We start from the raw sequence: 18219 nt of genomic DNA, 5'->3' as shown, positions 1-18219 counted from the left end.
GAAACTGAAAAAAACTATTAGGACTTTATGTTGTTCCTCGGGTCATGCAGAGTTCTTCTCTATATCACACTCACTGCTTAGTATATTTTTAAAGGAATCAAACGATGGGGTTTCCACTTCTTCTATACTATCCTACAGTCTAACACGCTTTACAACTAGGAAACTTTCCACATATTCAACCAAAACTTTCTTTTGTACTACTTCATCCCATTAAAACTTACTCTACTCTGAGCCAGCAGAAACAATATTACTTGCTCCTTGTTATTTACAGCCTTGCAAACTTTTAGACACATGAGGAAGGCTTGATCACTTTCATACCTGGCAAGAAAACTCAACAATCAAAGTAGCATTTTCATTTGCCAATACTCCACACCTAGAGTCAGGAAAAGAATGTGATCAGAACAGCAACAAAAATGTGGGGGGCAAAAGGGGGAGGGGACAGACAACACACACGACCAAACATAGTGCATTGGTCAGTTAACTAAGAACCCCCAACAGGAGAGGAATATCACAGATATGCCTCAAGATCCCTATTCATGGGTAAGGGCATGATGAATTTGGAAATTACTGATTTCTCTGACTCTCAGGGCTTGTCCAGTCAGTGCCTTAGTCTGCATCGGCTGGGGTGTAAATTCTAACCTGCACCAGCATGTTGCACACTAACTGACCTGGGTTGACCCTGCAGGTGCACACTAAAAGTTCTTTAGTGGATGTTAATGTAGTGCTATTTGAAACTGGACTATATTAACATACACTAGGGAACTTTTTGTGCGCGCCAACAGGGTCCACATGGGCCAGTTAGTTCCTGACCCAGCAGCATGCATTAGAATTTACACTCCAGCTGATGTGGATTAAGACACAATGCAAACAAGCCCTCTGAAAACAAGAAATAACATCTAAGTCTAATTTAGATTACTATGAGTATTATTCTTAAAAAATGGAAAGCCATTTATAAAGAACTATTTACAAGGTTACAGGAATTAAAGGTTCCTTTCACACGGAGCAGAAATTTAATTATTTTAAACAGACAGCATAGTATTCTTAGAGATACAAAACTAAAATGATATGAATTATGGACCAGATCTTCACCAGGTGTAAGTGAGCACAACCCTACGCCAACTTGTTCCAACTGAGTGTCTGGCCCTATAATTAGTTTCAGATATGACAGTACTGATCAGAGTAAGTTTCTGTACTCCCTCTTTTACCTTTACCTCGTCTTTCTTTGTGTTCTTTGCTTACATCTCTAACGTGCCAAAACATGACACCTGAGATCTATTTTTCATTTATAACAGCCAGGAAATATACATTTAGCAGCATGTTTGCATTTTTCCCCTCCAATAAACAAATGTGTACACACACACAAACGCACAGCACTGTAGTTCCCAGAGATTTTAAATGTAGATATTATAGACACACACAGAAGCTCTATATTACAGGTATACAAATATATAGAGAAAAGTGTACTACCGAGAAGAAGAATATCAATGGAAACAATGTTTTTGAAGGAACCGCACCTGATTGAGCTCACTCTGCAGTTGAAGGCTATGTTGTTCTTTTTCCTCTCTCTGCTGTTGTAGCTGTTTAAACTCTGCCTTGAGATGCTGATACTTTGTCTCTATTTCTGACAATTCTTCCTTAAGTTTGTGGCTTGCTTCCCCCTTCTCACCCAGTTCTGTCTGTACCCTCTGCAACGAGGCTTCAGCGGCAGATAGCCTTGCTCGAAGGTGCTCCAGGTCCAAGTCCTTTTGGTGCAGGCTTGCCTGCATGTTTTTTTTACTCACTGATTCTTCAGAATGCCTTTCTTCTAACTGGGTGTAATCAAGTTCTTTCTTCAGCAGCTTTTCTGTCAGACTCTATAACAGCAATTAAATGGAAATTAAATCACAATTCTGCTTACATCTGATCAACTGTTATTCCTCACAAGAGTTTATCCAGAGCAATGAACAGGTCTCTCACAACAATAATCTCCAAAACTGAGTTGAGACATGAAATAGGTCTGTCAATAATTCTACATTTTAATTTCTATTTCATATTATAGCAGTCAATGCCAGAATCCATATAGCATACCATTACAATTATAATTTCCATTTTCAGGCTCCCTTGCTCTCTATATATTTTAAACTGTGCTCAGTAAAGTTGGTTTCTGGACTGAAACTAACACTTTTCCTTTACACCTTACATAAGCCCTTTTCCTCTTCTTCTGGTAGCTGACTCAGTTGCCACTATTTCTACATCTTGAAGACTGGTTTGTTTTACTGAAACAACTGAGCTTCTTTGTTACTGCAAGCTCATGCATGTGTTTGGCAAACTGCTCCGTGACAGCAAAAAATTATTTGTATGTCATAGGTACCTTTCATGTACTTACTTCTCTGTACGTTTAAATTTGTGGGTCACTGCCTCACCTGTAATTCTGTGTAAGGCAGTAGTTGTCAACCTTTTTTCATTTGTGGACCCCTAAAAATATTCAAATGGAGGTATGGATCCCTTTGGAAATCTTAGACATGGTCTGCGGACCCCCAGGGGTCCATGGACCACAGGTTGAAAACCACTGGTATAAGGCATCATGCCCTCACTTTTTCAATAACTTTCCTCACTTTGCCCTATCACATCTCAAGAGAAGTGCAACATCCCCAGATATTCAAATTATGAGCTTCTCTTGAACAGAGACTACCAAAATGAGTATAGTGTGCGACATTAAAAAATGATACTAGCATGAGACCACCAAACTCATAATATTATTCAGAATTTAGCCTGTTTTAACATGTTAGTGCTCTACAAACACACACCAGCTAATTCCCTAGAGTCAGACTTTTCTGTTGGAAAATAAAACTCTGTACACAAGTCAGCTCAGGAGGGTTATTTGTTTTTAATTTGAGAATACCACAAATTTAGACTGGCCTTTTAGTGAAGAAGAGGTCTGGAGTCTCAAATTTTTCTCACCATACTGTAGCAAAATTCATTTTGCAGGCAGCAATGCCTTACTTTGGAATCCACAGATTAAGACGAAATTTGAAAAATATTTACAGAGGATATGAGGTATCTTTTTCATTGGTTTTAATTAGCATTTTGGATCGTCAAGTCTTATGAGCCAAGCAGAACCAAGTTTAGGCAGGAATTGGATGGAATTATTCAACTGCTGAATACAGTGATTTAAGTAATGATAGTAATTCAAATCCATGGCACTCTTCCCTCTGAATCAGGATTGATCAGTGCCTTGGCAACAGAGGTCATTTTCCTGCTGGAGGTGCCATCTTTCAAAAAGAGAACTAAAGCCAAGATCTTAACCATTGTCCTTAAATAGCCAGTGGCACTTTTTGAAATTTATCAGCTGTCTTCCTGGGTGTCATAGCACAATTCCAGCTCAGGGAATTCATTGTTTCCCTAAAATCCCCATATAGGTATAACTGAATTCTTAACTTCCTGTCCCAGCGTAGCATCTCTGTGTGCATCTTTCAGCTACCAGTGTTCTCCCCGCAGTTTAAATGGATACTCTGTTTTTCAGCTCCTCTTTAAACAAAACATGTCTAAGAATTCAGCTGGCTGGCAGCTTGAAAAATCCCAGCACTCACAAGTGTAGTGTTGAAAGCGTCAGATGGTGGTTTATGTTCTGAAATTCCTGGAATATATAGGTTCAAGAGAAGACACAGAAAGAACTGTAATTCTAGCTATGTTGGGCATTTTTAAAGCACACTTCTCCATAGCATTTAAGCACCAATCCCAAATTGATTTTGCTTTGGTTAGTTTAACAGAAAATTAAAACACTATTCAAGACAAATTTTGAGGATACAGAGTTTAACAGCTGTTAAATTTCATCAAATCTAAAAGGGCAAAAAGTCTTTGTATACTAGTTTACTTGCTTTTTAACAAGTTCGGAGGGAGGGGAGAGTTATTCTTCAGTACATCAGTTTTTAAATTATGTTGCAATCCGGCAAATGGCTCGGCAGTAGCAGCTCACATTAGAATGAATATAATTATAGTTCTCTCAGAGTTTCCATTATAAAATATACTTTCTAAGGCTTACAACTTGGCCAAGAAAATTTGCTCCAGGCTGAAGTTTGAACGTGAACTGTAGCCTGGCAATAACATTTTCCACAACATTTCTAGAAAAACAAAATAACTATTTTTAGTTACATGATTATATTATAATATGTATTATATATGCAATATATAATAATAAACAGTACATATAGAATATCTGTTTTGAAGGTTATACAGGTAAAATCCTGGCCCCAATGAAATCAGTGGCAAAACTCCAATTGACTAAAATGGCACCAGAATTTCACCCTGAGTTTATGGTGCAAATTAGTATGTTTTAACCTTTAGAAAAACAAAAAGTCCAGCTAGCCTTCTTAACAGCAGAAAAACAGGTTCAGCACAGGAGCACCAGCACAACACCTTTTTCACAACCTGATTTCTAATGTGCATATTTATAACAGCATTACAGCAGTTTCATACGTGGATTATCACAATACCTTTGTAACCCTTAGAAGGTACTTAATAGTCATCAATGTAAAAGTGCTTCAAAGATGTAATGAGACACTGAACATTTTCATGCACCTTAAAGGTGAATAACAGAATTTGAAAGAGAGATCCCTGGCATAGTTTAATTTTGAATTAACACTGGGAAAGGCACATCATAACGTGTGCAGTGTGATTGTTGTTGCGTTGGTCTCAGGATATTAGATATTATGTCTAATAAAGTGGCATTTATAATTGCATTACTGCAGTATTTCCCAAACTTCTGAAATCGCAGTTCCCCTTCAGGAAAATGAAACAAAATATGCTCCCCTTCAACCCTCCACACATTCTAACACCTAGCCAAAATGAGCAGTCACTCAGAGGAGATTGTGTACATCTACTTAATATGATACTTCCTCTCACTCCCTGCCTGCATGGATGAACAGTAAAACAGCTAACAATTAATGTTTATTTGAAGTATTATCACTGGCACCTGAGCTTATGTCTAAACTTAAAGCAGCGTGTAGAATACATACACTGTATGCCCCATAGCATGGGTATAAACAGCAGTGTAGTTAGCGAGGCAATACTAAGGTGAATAAAGACAGCCAGAACCTTAGGGAATATACTCTACACAGCTCTCTATGGGCCCAAGCAGTGCCTCCTGTGTCTACACTGCTATTTTTAGCACAGTAGCTTACCAGTGCCTCGAAATGGCAGAAGTTGTTCCCCACAGCAGGGAAAATCTGAGGCAGTAGGAAAGGATCTCACAAACGGAAGGCAGCAAGGAAGAGCTCTGGCAGTGGGGAGGCAGCAGTGAAAGGCTCTGGCAGGAGGTTTCAGATGAAGCCCTTTTCCCATCAACACACCTTTCTTAGGATAAGGGGCTAGATTTGCAGGGAAGCCTGAGCCATCCTAAGAGGCTTACTGGTTTTTCGAGCATTAGGCTGTTCTGGGCAATAGGCCGTTATAGGCCTTGGGAGTAATGCAGGCTCTAAGGGGCCTTGGTTTTATACAAGCAATTTGATCCCTGGAACTGTGAGGCTTTGAATTTGAGCTTCGAAAAGAGGGGGAGAAGCCATGTGACAAATACAGTGCCTGTTGCCTTCCCCCAATAAATTATCCTGTTATGGGATTAATAGAGTTGCAGCCACTTGGCCTAATTCCAGATGTGTGTGTCCTTCCTCACGAGTTCCTACTATTCTCAAAGTTCATTGGTTTACTGTAAAAATTAGAGGAAGCAGATTCTTCTCCAAAGGTAAAGGCCTGCATTTATGTATTCATCACTGCTCATTGTGACACAAAAAGAAAACGAGTACTTGTGGCACCTTAGAGACTAACCAATTTATTTGAGCATAAGCTTTTGTGAGCTACAGCTCACTTCATCGGACGCATCCGATGAAGTGAGCTGTAGCTCAGAAAGCTTATGCTCAAATAAATTGGTTAGTCTCTAAGGTGCCACAAGTACTCGTTTTCTTTTTGCGAATACAGACTAACATGGCTGTTACTCTGAAACCTGTCACTGTGACACAGTTGCTGGAAGATATCACTGTAAGAATAACATTCTTCTAAATCAGACTTTACATGATCTTAACATCTGGATGCATACACAAAGAGACTGTCCTGGGCTATGCTGGAATCTTCATGGACATACAAACTAAAACCCAATATATTCCACTCTGCATGCATATCTGTTTTCTATCTTTTCCAAACATACATGTTTACAAGGAGATTAAAAGCAAAGTTTTCCCATTATTTAAGAAGCTTTTCATAACTTTACTAATTCTGTGGCCAGACCTTCAACATATGACAGTACAAGGTATCAGGAAAGCTGCCCTATAGAGGCAACTGATGATTTCAAGCACCCACCCGCACCCACTATAGGGTTTACTGGAGTGAGGGCAAAGTCAGGGGCACGGCCAAGGAGCACAGTACTCTAGCCAGTCCTTGGCTGACAGAGTGGTTTTAGGAGGCTACTTCAGTTGCTGCAAATTAGAGCACTCTTAGACTGCTATAAGTCACTTTGGGAGTCATTTAAGCTCTAACAGCCCCAGGACTGGGGGAGTCAAAAGGTGGCTTGGAGCCACCCTTCCCAAACCGTCTCCTCAAGTGCAACGAGCATGAATTCGACACAGCTGAGAACTCTTCCCTTGATTTCTCATTTATCTTCCTATTTTGGCTACAGATTAGTCATCTTATTCATCAATCTGCTGCCATTCCATTAAATATAGGGAATTATATGTATTGTGGGGAGTACTTCAGATCAGTTTCAATGCATTCTTCATATATAATTAAACTCTGCTGGTTTGGGGAAGTGGAATAAGATGCTAACTCTCACTATCTATTATAGTTCTGCCTCAGATTTACATCATACTATCACAAGCGAAGTATAAAGATATTTTAAACTGCATCTTACTATATTCCTTGGCAAATGTTATTTCTACATTAAACTAACTAAACTACAGCGTTTGGTCTCAGTCCCTGCCCCCCACTGACATTCTATGTTCTATTTTCCTAAATATGAATACGCTTCCTTTCCCAAGACACTATTTGGGCAATGTGCTGTATAATAACTACTCTGCCAGCAATACACCAAGTACTATATGATTCATCCTTTTAAGGAAGTGTTCCATCACAACTGAATTCCATATTTGGTCTTGCTTATCTCCACATACATACACACACAGAGACAGACATTGTGGGAGTATGCAAACAAAGAAAAGCATCTGGACAGCACAGGTCAATAGGTAGTATTCAGCGTTATGATGTGGGAAACTTTGCGGTTAGAAGCCTGCACTTTTTTTTGTGCGCTTCACGTTAACGTAAGGGTAGGAATATTGCATAGGCATCTGCTAAGTTTCCAAGTGAAGAGTTAACATCACTATGACTAACTTGACCTGAACATTTTCCATGTTGATTTGTCCCAGTTTTGTTTTGGCAGAATAGTAGATAATACAATAAAACATTCAGTGGAGCATTATGCTTTGCAGGGGAAATTTATCCAAATTTTTTGGCAATGTAGAATTACAAAAGCAAGTGTGAGGGGGGAAAATCTATAACATTTTAAAAAATGAAGTTAGAGAAAAAAGAAAATCCTGCCTTTCATATGTTGAATGATTTGCCACATAAAGTAAACATGTCTGGGATTTATTCACAAGACATTTATGAACAGCATTACAATAGTGAAATAAATACAGAACACTGGAAAAAATGCTTGACCTCCACAGAGGAGGAATAAATTACTTCACTCACACAGGCTACAGCTGATGAGAAAAAGGTATGTAGCTTTCAAAATAACAGAGATGTTTAATAACACACTGAAATGCTTCATTAACTACACTAACTAAACAGGAGTTCTGATTATATTTTATATATATATATAAAATATATATTTATAAAATAGGCATTCTGATATCATGGTGATATGCAAAGTATAAGAACTTGGATAAAATACTGTATTAAATATGCAGAGCACACACAATGTTGTGGTGTAGTATAAATGGTTTATTAGCAAGAGTTTGAGATGGCACATTACTCATTAGCAAAAAGAAAAGGAGTACTTGTGGCACCTTAGAGACTAACCAATTTATTTGAGCATTACTCATTAGCAGTGAAGCCATGAGCAATTTATACAGGTCTAAACATGTCCTGAGGAAAATTTTATACCCTACTAACCCACCATGTTTTTGCACATGCCACAGAGGTTAAAAGAAAAATGTTTTTTAAAAAGGTCTTTTACTGGGACTTTTTTTTAAAGAGACAACTGAAAAGCTAGCGATTCACTTCCGATGAGTTCAACTGTACAAGGCAGCCTCAGAGTAAGCCACAAAGAACCCTAAAAGTAACTTAAAAGTTTTATCTAAAATTAACGGGGCTTTGAAACTAAATAACTTGAGACCTTCCATAATTAGAATCAAATGCTGATTCCCACTGGGAAGCTGGGATAGTCCTTTTTTCTGTGTTATAATGCTCCCATTTACAGCTCTGTGAAGTCACAACACATTGAGCTTTAAACACATTACAGTCCAGGAGTACTGATTGTGATTTTAGAGGGGAAATTCCACAAGTCAAGGAAAGAAAAAATGATTTATCTGGCAGGTTAACGTGGCTGTTTAAATCTATTTAATGATGAGGTAAATCAGAAATAAGCCCAGCTGAGATGCATTAATGAGCGGAGTGTAAGTGAGGCGGTCATGTTAATTGAGCACATGGCTACGAATACCATATCTATTGTGTTCTCTACATATATACCCGTACCTGGAAATACACACTTGCACATACACTTACATTGAGATATAAACATAGATATATGACCACTTCTGCAGCAGGAAGGTGGGGGGGACCTGGATAGCCCCCAATATACATTTTGATGTTAAATATGTCAGTTAACTTTAACTTTTCAACAGTGCACCCCTCCACTAAATTGTTAGTGCACAGTGATGTGACAATAAACAGCTCAATTGTGACTTTGCCATGAGTTCAAAGGAATGGATAGCACGTTGTTACTCCTACTCAGGAGTCTCCCTGCTGCTCCAAGAAGAGAGTAAATCATGCTGGGCCTTTACCCAGAGCAACCAGTGTATGCTCCCCAACATGCTGGCACAGCTCTAACCTATCCTTGCCTTCTTCTGCCCTTCCCACTTAGCTACACAAGGGCAGGACACAGTGGTTCTGCAGAGTCTGCTTCCCCTTGTACTACTATCTGTATGTGGACACTCCTACACCACTGCATTAGCTAGGTCATAATTTGACCAAAAATAAATAAATACTCATAGACAGCAATTGGTTAGCTTTGGGGTGGTGTAGAATAAACATGAAATTAAAGAATTACTGTTAGCTTGAGTTTGGATACAAAAAGATATGTGTGTTGTAAAGGAAGGCCCTGACTAGCAAGTAGAAGGAAAGCCTTGAAAATAATAAGGATAAGGACACAAGGAATAAAATAAGGAAGATGTCTGTTCAAAGAATAACAAATGAGATAAGGGAAAGCTTCTAAAAAGGAGGCCTCTGTTGAAGGATTTTATCTTACAGTTATAACTTTTAAAGATAGTCAGGTCCATTACAGTTATAATATAATTGTAGTTTTCTAATATCTGCCATTTACACTATATAAGTATTTCCAACAGGGGTAAGTGCAAATGGTTTTAAATAGGACAAAAAGAATCTGTCTTAAAATGAGCGAGCATGGCCCTTCCCACCCCACACACCAGCATTAAAGTCTGTGTGAATCCAGAACAAGCTGTCCGACAGCAAGAAGGAGGGGAGGAAAGGAAGTTATAAATCTTATCTGAATAAGAACTGGAAATAAGGGGGAATTGTCTCAAATTGGTTTTAGCTGAAGTCAGTAACTGGCAATGACAGCACTTATTTGTTGAAGAGTATACAAAAAGTAAATTCAAATAATTCATTGCCACTACTTGCCTGACCACATTGGAGCCAACCAATACGGTTCTAAGCACACTTGGGTTTAGCCCATTTGTAAATATCTTGATCAAATCCTTATAAATGTTTTGTTACTGTTTGGATGTAGTAAACTGCTTATTATTGAGGCTTTTTAAGCTTGTTAAGAGCAATTGTACACACACCATTTGGCCTTTGGATTTAATAAAGGAATTTGTGGTTAAATTAGAATTTGGTGGTTTCCCACATTAATAAATTTCAAATATTAATAATTCCAACAAATGGGGAGAATTTTTTCACAGGCCTACCCTAAACTACTAATGTTGCCACTACGTAAATAAATACACACACAAACACAAATGCACACACAGAAAATTATAATCATATATAATACAAATACATTCAAATGTTTTATATGTACACAAACATATGTTATAATGGGGAAACAACCATAAAACTGTAAAAAAAAAAAAAAAAAAAAAAGGTCTCTGATTTGTTTTCCTGTCTCCTCTTTCTTGTCTGTCTCCTTTTACTATTTTTCCCCACTTCTTTAGGGAATACAGTAGAACCTCAAAGTTACAAACACCTTGGGAATGGAAGTTGTTCATAACTCTGAAATGTTCATAACTCTCAACAAAACGTTATGGTTGTTCTTTCAAAAGTTTACAACTGAACATTGACATAATACAGCTTTGAAACTTTACTATGCAGAAGAAAAATGCTGCTTTTAACCATCTCTATTTAAATGAAACAAGCACAGAAACAGTTTCCTTGTCTTGTCAAATCTTTTTTTAAGCTTTCCCTTTGTTTTTTTAGTAGTTTACGTTTAACACAGTACTGTAATGTATTTGCTTTTTCTTTTCTTTTCTTTCCTGTCTCTGTCCTTCCTGTATGCTGCCTGATTGCATACTTCTGCTTCCAAATGAGATATGTGGTTGGTCACTTTGTAACTCAGGTGTTCGTAACTCTGAGTTTCTATTGTATGCATATGTATTCATTTATATATTACATATGCAATAATGCCAACTCTGGATTTTATCATAAAATTCTGCAATATTTGCTGTTTCTCTGAAAGCCCCAGCTCTTCAAGCTGAAAATCTCAGCTTTTATTATAAAAAATAAATAAATAAGTTTCTACCCTTCACAGTTGTGAAAAGCCTCCAAATGTTACCTGTGTGTGACCTGAAGGCTCAGGAACCAGAGGGCACATAAAAAGAACTCCCAAAAGTATATAATTTCTTTTTAAATGTAATTATTTTTAAGCCAATCTCATAATATTTTGGGAACTTACTAATGATTTTTTTAATGCTTGTTTTGGCATACATAGTGTAAATGGCAGATATTAGAAAACTACACTTATATTATAACTGTAATGGACCTGTCATAAATATAAAGGGAAGGGTAAACCCCTTTAAAATCCCTCCTTGCCAGAGGAAAAAAATCTTCTCACCTATGAAGGGTTAAGAAGCTAGGATAACCTCTCTGGCACCTGACCAAAATGACCAATGAGGAGACAAGATACTTTCAAAAGCTGGGAGGACGGAGAAAAACAAAGGGTCTGTGTCTGTCTGTGTGATGCTTTTGCTGGGGACAGAACAGGAATGGAGTCTTAGAACTTAGTAAGTAATCTAGCTAGATATGCGTTAGATTATGATTTCTTTAAATGGCTGAGAAAATGAGTTGTGCTGAATAGAATGGATATTCCTGTCTGTCTGCCTTTTTGTAACTTAAGGTTTTGCCTAGAGGGATTCTCTATGTTTTGAATCTAATTACCCTGTAAGGTATTTACCATCCTGATTTTACAGAGGTAATTCTTTTTTACTTCTATTAAAATCCTTCTTTTCAGAAACTGAATGTTTTTTCATTGTTCTAAAGATCCAAGGGTTTGGGTCTGTGGTCACCTACGCAAATTGGTGAGGATTTTTATCAAACCTTCCCCAGGAAGTGGGGTGCAAGGGTTGGGAGGATTTTGGGGGGAAAGATGTTTCCAAACAACGCTTTCCTAATAAAAATAAACCCAGATAAACGTTTGATGGTGGCAGTGGAAGTCCAAGGGCAAAGGGTAAAATAGTTTGTACCTTGGGGAAGTTTTTACCTAAGCTTGTAAAAGTAAACTAGAAGGTTTTCATGCAGGTCCTTACATCTGTACCCTAGAGTTCAGAGTGGGGAAGGAACCTTGACAGGACCTGACTATCTTTAAAAGTTATAATGTAAGATAAAATCCTTCAAATGTACTACTGTAAATTTATTACCCCCTTCAGGCTAATCGGGATAGTGAACAATCAGGGAAGGCTTAACTTTTGATGCCACAATGATGTATTTTGTTAAACTCTTTGGTTAACACTCTGAAATGCAGTTTGTGACACAAGAGCCAGATTGTACATTTTCATAGAAATACAGGTTTTACAAATGTGAGTAATAATAAAACTCTTACCTGGTTTTTCTGTTCTAATTCATTAACTGAACTTTGAAGTTTTTGTTGTTCCTGCACATACACAGCAACCTCCTGAGGGCCTTTTGCAAGCTCAGCCCTTAGTTGATTTATGGTGGCCTTAATAAAAAATTTAAAAAGTTATGATTAATAATAATTTACATTGATAGCCCAAATATAGACAGGAGGTCTGGGGTGGGGGTGGGAGCAAAATATAAACCAGCTTGCAAAAAAGAATGTGTCTTTAATTAGCATGAACTACATGTGCAAATTTTGGCCCATGGAAATACCAGGGGAGGAAGAGGAATCCCCTTGCTGAGATCCTTTCACATCATCCCATCAGGAAGACGGGTTTTTGCCCTCTCCAGTGGAAAAGGCCAAGGACCCCACCCCCAAACCTGGCAGATCCCAAAGGATCTGCGTGGAGGCCTTGTGTCTCCCGTAGCTCTGACTCTCAGGGGAACTGGGATCCCTTGGCTCCATTTTCAGTGGTGTTGCCAAGATCTCTACCCAGCCAGGAAGGATGGTCAAGTGGATAGGGCACTAGAAGGGACTTAAAACGCCAGGTTCAGTTCCCAGTTCTGCCACTGACTTCCTGTGTGAGTTTGGACAAGTGACTTAAGGTGTTTTTTTTTTCCCTCTCCTGCTGGTAATAGCTCATCTTACCTGATCTCTCTTGTTACAGTGTGTATGGTAACACCCATTGTTTCATGTTCTCTGTGTATATAAAATCTCCCCACTGTATTTTCCACTGCATGCATCCGATGAAGTGAGCTGTAGCTCATAAAAGCTTACGCTCAGATAAATTTGTTAGTCTCTAAGGTGCCACAAGTACTCCTTTTCTTTTTGCGGATATAGACTAACACGGCTGCTACTCTGAAATTAATCTACTCTGTATCTCATTTCCCCATCTGTAAAGTGGGGATAACAGTTCCCTACCTCACAGGAGTGATGTAAGGATAACTACATTAAATGATTGTGAGATGTTCAGATACTACAGTGATGAGGGCATAAGTACCTTAGACAGATAACAATGGCTGCCCTAGGCTCTCATCTTTAAGGGCTAATTTCTGTGAGACAGATGCACAATGTGCATCACCTAGTCCCCATCTCCTCCCCTGGCAAAGACCCCAGACTGCAGAGAATCTCAGCATCGCACACAGGAAATGGTGAGGGGGGAAAAGAGTCGGGGGGGAACAAGGTGATGTGGAAGGAAGGAAATAAGTGTGTGGAGGACCCCCTCCATGCATGGATTTAGGCGGCATGATCTGCTCCTTAAAGTGGAGGACAAAGGAAACTGCTTTTAATAAAATGTGAGTTAATACTGAGCTTCCTAATTAAGATGTGTCTGAAGCAAACCATCCAATGGCTAACAAGTCCAATTCACTTGCTTTTACTCTTTGTTTTAATCTTTCTGCAACAAAGATACTGAGAAACATCAGCTTTCTGCATTTTAAAGATGAATGAGAAAAATAAAATGCACGTTGTGTGTTACCTTTGAAACACATAGTACACAAATGGCATTATTTGTTATAAATGCTTTTCCTTCCCCTAAGTTATTCTAGCCACAGATTTATGGTCACAAGTACAGATGTTAATTTGATCATTTCCTTTTTTTAGAAAAAGAATAGCACATCCCATGAAAGTTTACACTATTTTGTGCATGTAACAAAAGTTACCAGAAAGAAGCAGCAGCCCATAAATAAAGACAAATTACTTTGTCTTCTTCATAAAATAGGATATATTTTTGGGAAGAGCAAAGAGAATGTATAAACATATTCATTGTAAAAATATATGTTGCTATTAACGCTGACTTTTCATAATGGCACATTTTATACTGCTGTAGTTGCAGAGTTGTTGCTAAAAAACATGGGATCTCTACTGTGCAAATGCACTGTTTTGTGAGAGTATCCAGAAAAGTACACAGACATTTTGTAGAAGTGATAATGCAAATGCAAAAATGCACACAAATTTGTCAAACACTATTGCAGCTGTTTAAACCAAAAACAGAACAAGAACCTACAAAGAAGAGTTACTGTAAATATATTTCAAGATATAGTTCTGGCAGCCATTGTTCCAAAAAAAAAAAAAAAAAAAACTCATGTTTAGTTATTAAACAGGAACAAAGTGAGGTTGAATAATCGTTTAAAACATATGCTGGCTGATGTGTTTATTTGATTAATAAACCAATAAGCAAACAGGAACACATCTGTTTAACAAGGTCTTGATGTTATCTTGAGACTACAGAATTACAATGCAATGATAAAAAGCTTTCACCAAAAAATTACCTCAAATGTAAGCGTCTCCATTAGAAAGCAGAAAAAATAAAATAAAATGATGGATGAAATGTGGAAACAAGTAGTGATCAAAGTTTTAGATACAATTCTTCAAAATCTATAGTCAAACATTATCTTTCTATGCCTTTATTTAAAGAGACAATCTTGACTTTATCATAACAAAGGAACTTTATACAGAAATACTCATTTATTCGTATTAATACCCTCTACTCATGTTAATGTGCACTGGAAATAATATCAACAATCTAGCAGGTGTCTTATGCCTTGTCTCTTATGCCAGGTAGGCAATTATCCCATATATAAATAAGCGAAATGAGTCCCTGCAAAGATTCACACATGTGCTAAACTTGACTGCAGTGAGACTATCCACAGTGAATGAAGCTAAGCACAGTGTGTGAAGTTAACCATGTCTTTCCATTGATTTCAAAGGCTTTTGGAGAAGGTCTTATGTGTTTTAGGTGCTGAACAGAAGATTTATTATGTGGGATTCACTATAGTGAGAAACTAAACATGGGATAATTATGAGGATCCCAAAAGCAAATCTAATCTAACGAAGACAGCAACCTGCCATCTTTTCAAGTATAACTCCATAACAAGCACAACATACAATAGCCAATGAATAAGAAGGCAAGATGGTGAAATGCAAAAGAAGAGCTCAGCATACAGCTGGATCAGTGATTTTTAAATATGAAAAATTAGAATTCTTTCAAGAGTTTTTAATTAGTTAATGCCAAAATGATAATTTAGTTCCATATGTTGCTCCTTACTTTTAATCCTTAGCAATGAAGGTCAAAAAACCCAAGCACAAAATGACAAACACAAAGCCAACAATTAGAGCAGAAATGTCACAAATATGGAAACAGTAAATTTTTTCACCTCAAAACTACTTAGTTTCTCAGTATTTAAAGGAAAAAATCCATTAAAAACAGTAAGATTTTTTTCTTATTCCCTCAATTCAGGCTATACAGTTCTCTTTTTTTAAAATTACATTCTCTGGAAACCGATACTATGAACCTGAGAAGATATGGTTTGAGTTCTTAATGCTATTTTAGTTAGATTCTCAATCTGCACTCTCAGCATTCTAAGCAAAAAGATCAAGGACTGTGTTATAGTTACAGGATGAGCTGTGCTTCAGACCCCTTTTGATCCCTCATGAATGCAACCGGCTGGTGACAGGTTTTACTACCTTCACCCCTTTTTTGGTGGAACCACGCATTCTACCTCTCTCAGAATAGGTCTCTGGGCTGCAGCGCCCTGTTTACCAACCACATTAACACAACAGGCCCAAGTGTGTTTAGCTACTGTAAACCCTTTCCCTCCAGGATCAGTGACATGGGCTGATTAAAGTGACTCAAACAGCTTCTTCAAAACAAGGAATTTTTTATTCACTCAAGGGTGCACAGCAAGTAGAGAAAGAGATAAAACAATAAAAGGCCTATACACCTGGGTCTTACCTAAAATTTATTCTTTCTGTGCAAGTTTTATGTAAGTTCCACTCAGCCCAGCCACCCCTACTGCTGATTTGGGAGAGATAGAAAGCCCCTTCTACATTCTGTCAATGTCTCACTCTCAGAGGGTACGTCTCCACTGTGTTTTAAAACCCATGGCAGCAAGTCTCAAAGCTCGGGTCGATAGACTCTGGCTCACGCTATGGCACTAAAAACAGCTGTGTAGACATTTGGGTTGGGGCTTTGAAGCCCATGTTAACATGGCTGGTAAAAAGGGGAGGCTATAGCCCACGGCCTCACCCAGGCCTTAGAGTCCTAGCTCCAACCCAAGCCGCAACATCTGCACTGCTGTTTTTAACGCTATAGTGCGAGTCCATGACTGTAGACCCAGGGTTTGAGACTCACTATGATGGATTTTCAAACACAGTGGAGACATACATATGGAGACTCCTCTTCAACCACTGCTGCCTATTCACTCCCCCGCCTTTCTAGGCTAGGGTCTTTCATGGTTTAATATCCTTTTGAAACTAGGCTTGAGCCTGGGAGAAATTAACCTGCTAGCCTGCTTGAAGCCAGGCAGATGGGCATTTCCCAATTAAGGGGCCTTTCACTGTTCCCTTAAGGACCCTTTGTATTCTCTCTGGAGGTATCTTATCTCTGTCATTGTTTCATTTCCCATTAGTTCCCTCCTAACAGCCTCCTTTGATTTAATTCCATGAAATCAGGCTGCATAATATCCAGCAGGTAAACTGAGGCAAATGTGATTGTCAGAAAATAATACAGATAACTCCCTCATGCTCCACAGACTGAACAGTCAGAGACTGAATTACTTTCTCAGCCCCAGAAGTGATCCCTCAAGAACGGCTGAATTACGGGCATGGGGAAGCTTTCACCACCATTACTATATACATTCCGTGGGTAGAAGCTTCAGTTTCCAGTATTCTCAATCTAGCACTTTTACAAACACGTTTTATTAGTTTTAAAAAGCTAAGTGGAATTCAGGCTACTGATTTTAAAATCTGTTCGATCTAATATCACTTCTCATAGACAGCAAAGTTTTATTTTAATGTAGTTTACCTGTCTCACATTACAGTCACTGATATGTTAAAGGTTATGATGCAGAGGAGATAACAACATTTTATAGAAGAATGAATTACCACTACGTACTTTAACACTTAAATTGTACCAATTGTCTTTGGTTCACTTTAAATAGTACCGATCCAATTTTTCATAGATAGCTAATGTCACTGCAAACACACGACTGGAAATTTAATCAATATTTCCCGCCCCCAGCCCCACCAAGATTTCCCATACATAGGCATGAGAATAACTAGTGACACCAATAAAAAGAAAAGGAGTACTTGTGACACCTTAGAGACTAACAAATTTATTAGAGGATAAGCTTTCATGAGCAACAGCTCACTTCATCGGATGTATACAGTGAGCTGTAGCTCACGAAAGCTTATCCTCTAATAAATTTGTTAGTCTCTAAGGTGCCACAAGTACTCCTTTTCTTTTTACAGATACAGACTAACACAGCTGCTACTCTAAAACCTCTCATAGTGACACCAATGCAACCCTTCTCCCCTATATCTGCTACTACATCAAACAAGAGAGATAATAAACATTAGATTGTTTCTGCTAAATGATATGCAGTGAAATAGTTAGCCATTTTGATATGTAACTCCATCCATTAAGATGAACAGCAACAGTTCATATTTCTGTTAGAGCTAGTTCTGCAAAATCTGGCAGACATCACTTTATGTTCAGTTTACACTTTCAGATGGTCTTTGAAACATACAGACTAGATAGCCAACATTTTGAAATGAAAGCTTAAATTCTGAAGTACAATTGTGCTATACTCAAAAATGAGGCAGAAATTTACATGGCCATATAACCAATTAAAGTAACTCCCCACTTAAAGTTGTCCTGGTTAACGCTGTTTCATTGTTACATTGCTGATCACTTAGAGAACATGCTCATTTAAAGTTGTGCAGTGCTCCCTTATAATGTTGTTTGGCAGCCGCTTGCTTTGTCCACTGCTTGCAGAAAGAGCAGCCCGTTGGAGCTAGCTGGTGGGAGCTTGGAACCAGGATGGACCGGATGCCCCCCTAAGTTCCCTGTGTGGCAGCCGCCAAGCACACATGTCCTCCTGCCCCCCATCTCCATAGAGTCCTAGTTCATC

General features: G+C 38.3%; 1 protein-coding gene across 11 annotated transcripts in view; it reads right to left on the bottom strand.

The window, feature by feature from the left end:
• EEA1 (early endosome antigen 1) overlaps positions 1 to 18219 on the bottom strand; it is a 138601-nt gene that overhangs the window by 59976 nt on the left and 60406 nt on the right. For 10 of the 11 annotated variants that reach the window (XR_005223296.2, XM_043546168.1, XM_043546158.1 and 7 more), the window contains 2 exons: positions 12293 to 12409; positions 1515 to 1853 (listed from right to left, as the gene is read on the bottom strand). Coding sequence is in view for 10 of the 11 variants with exons in the window: in XM_043546168.1 (XP_043402103.1) it covers positions 1515 to 1853; positions 12293 to 12409 (456 nt within the window). In the remaining variant the exon portion in view is untranslated. The remainder of the gene's footprint in view (positions 1 to 1514; positions 1854 to 12292; positions 12410 to 18219) is intronic. The other variant, XM_037885232.2, reaches the window with a different exon arrangement.

The sequence above is a fragment of the Chelonia mydas genome, chromosome 1 (assembly GCF_015237465.2).
Source record: "Chelonia mydas isolate rCheMyd1 chromosome 1, rCheMyd1.pri.v2, whole genome shotgun sequence".
NCBI lineage: Eukaryota > Metazoa > Chordata > Testudines > Cheloniidae > Chelonia > Chelonia mydas.
Note: the sequence above shows the minus strand (reverse complement) of the source record. Positions and strands in the feature narration are given on the sequence as shown.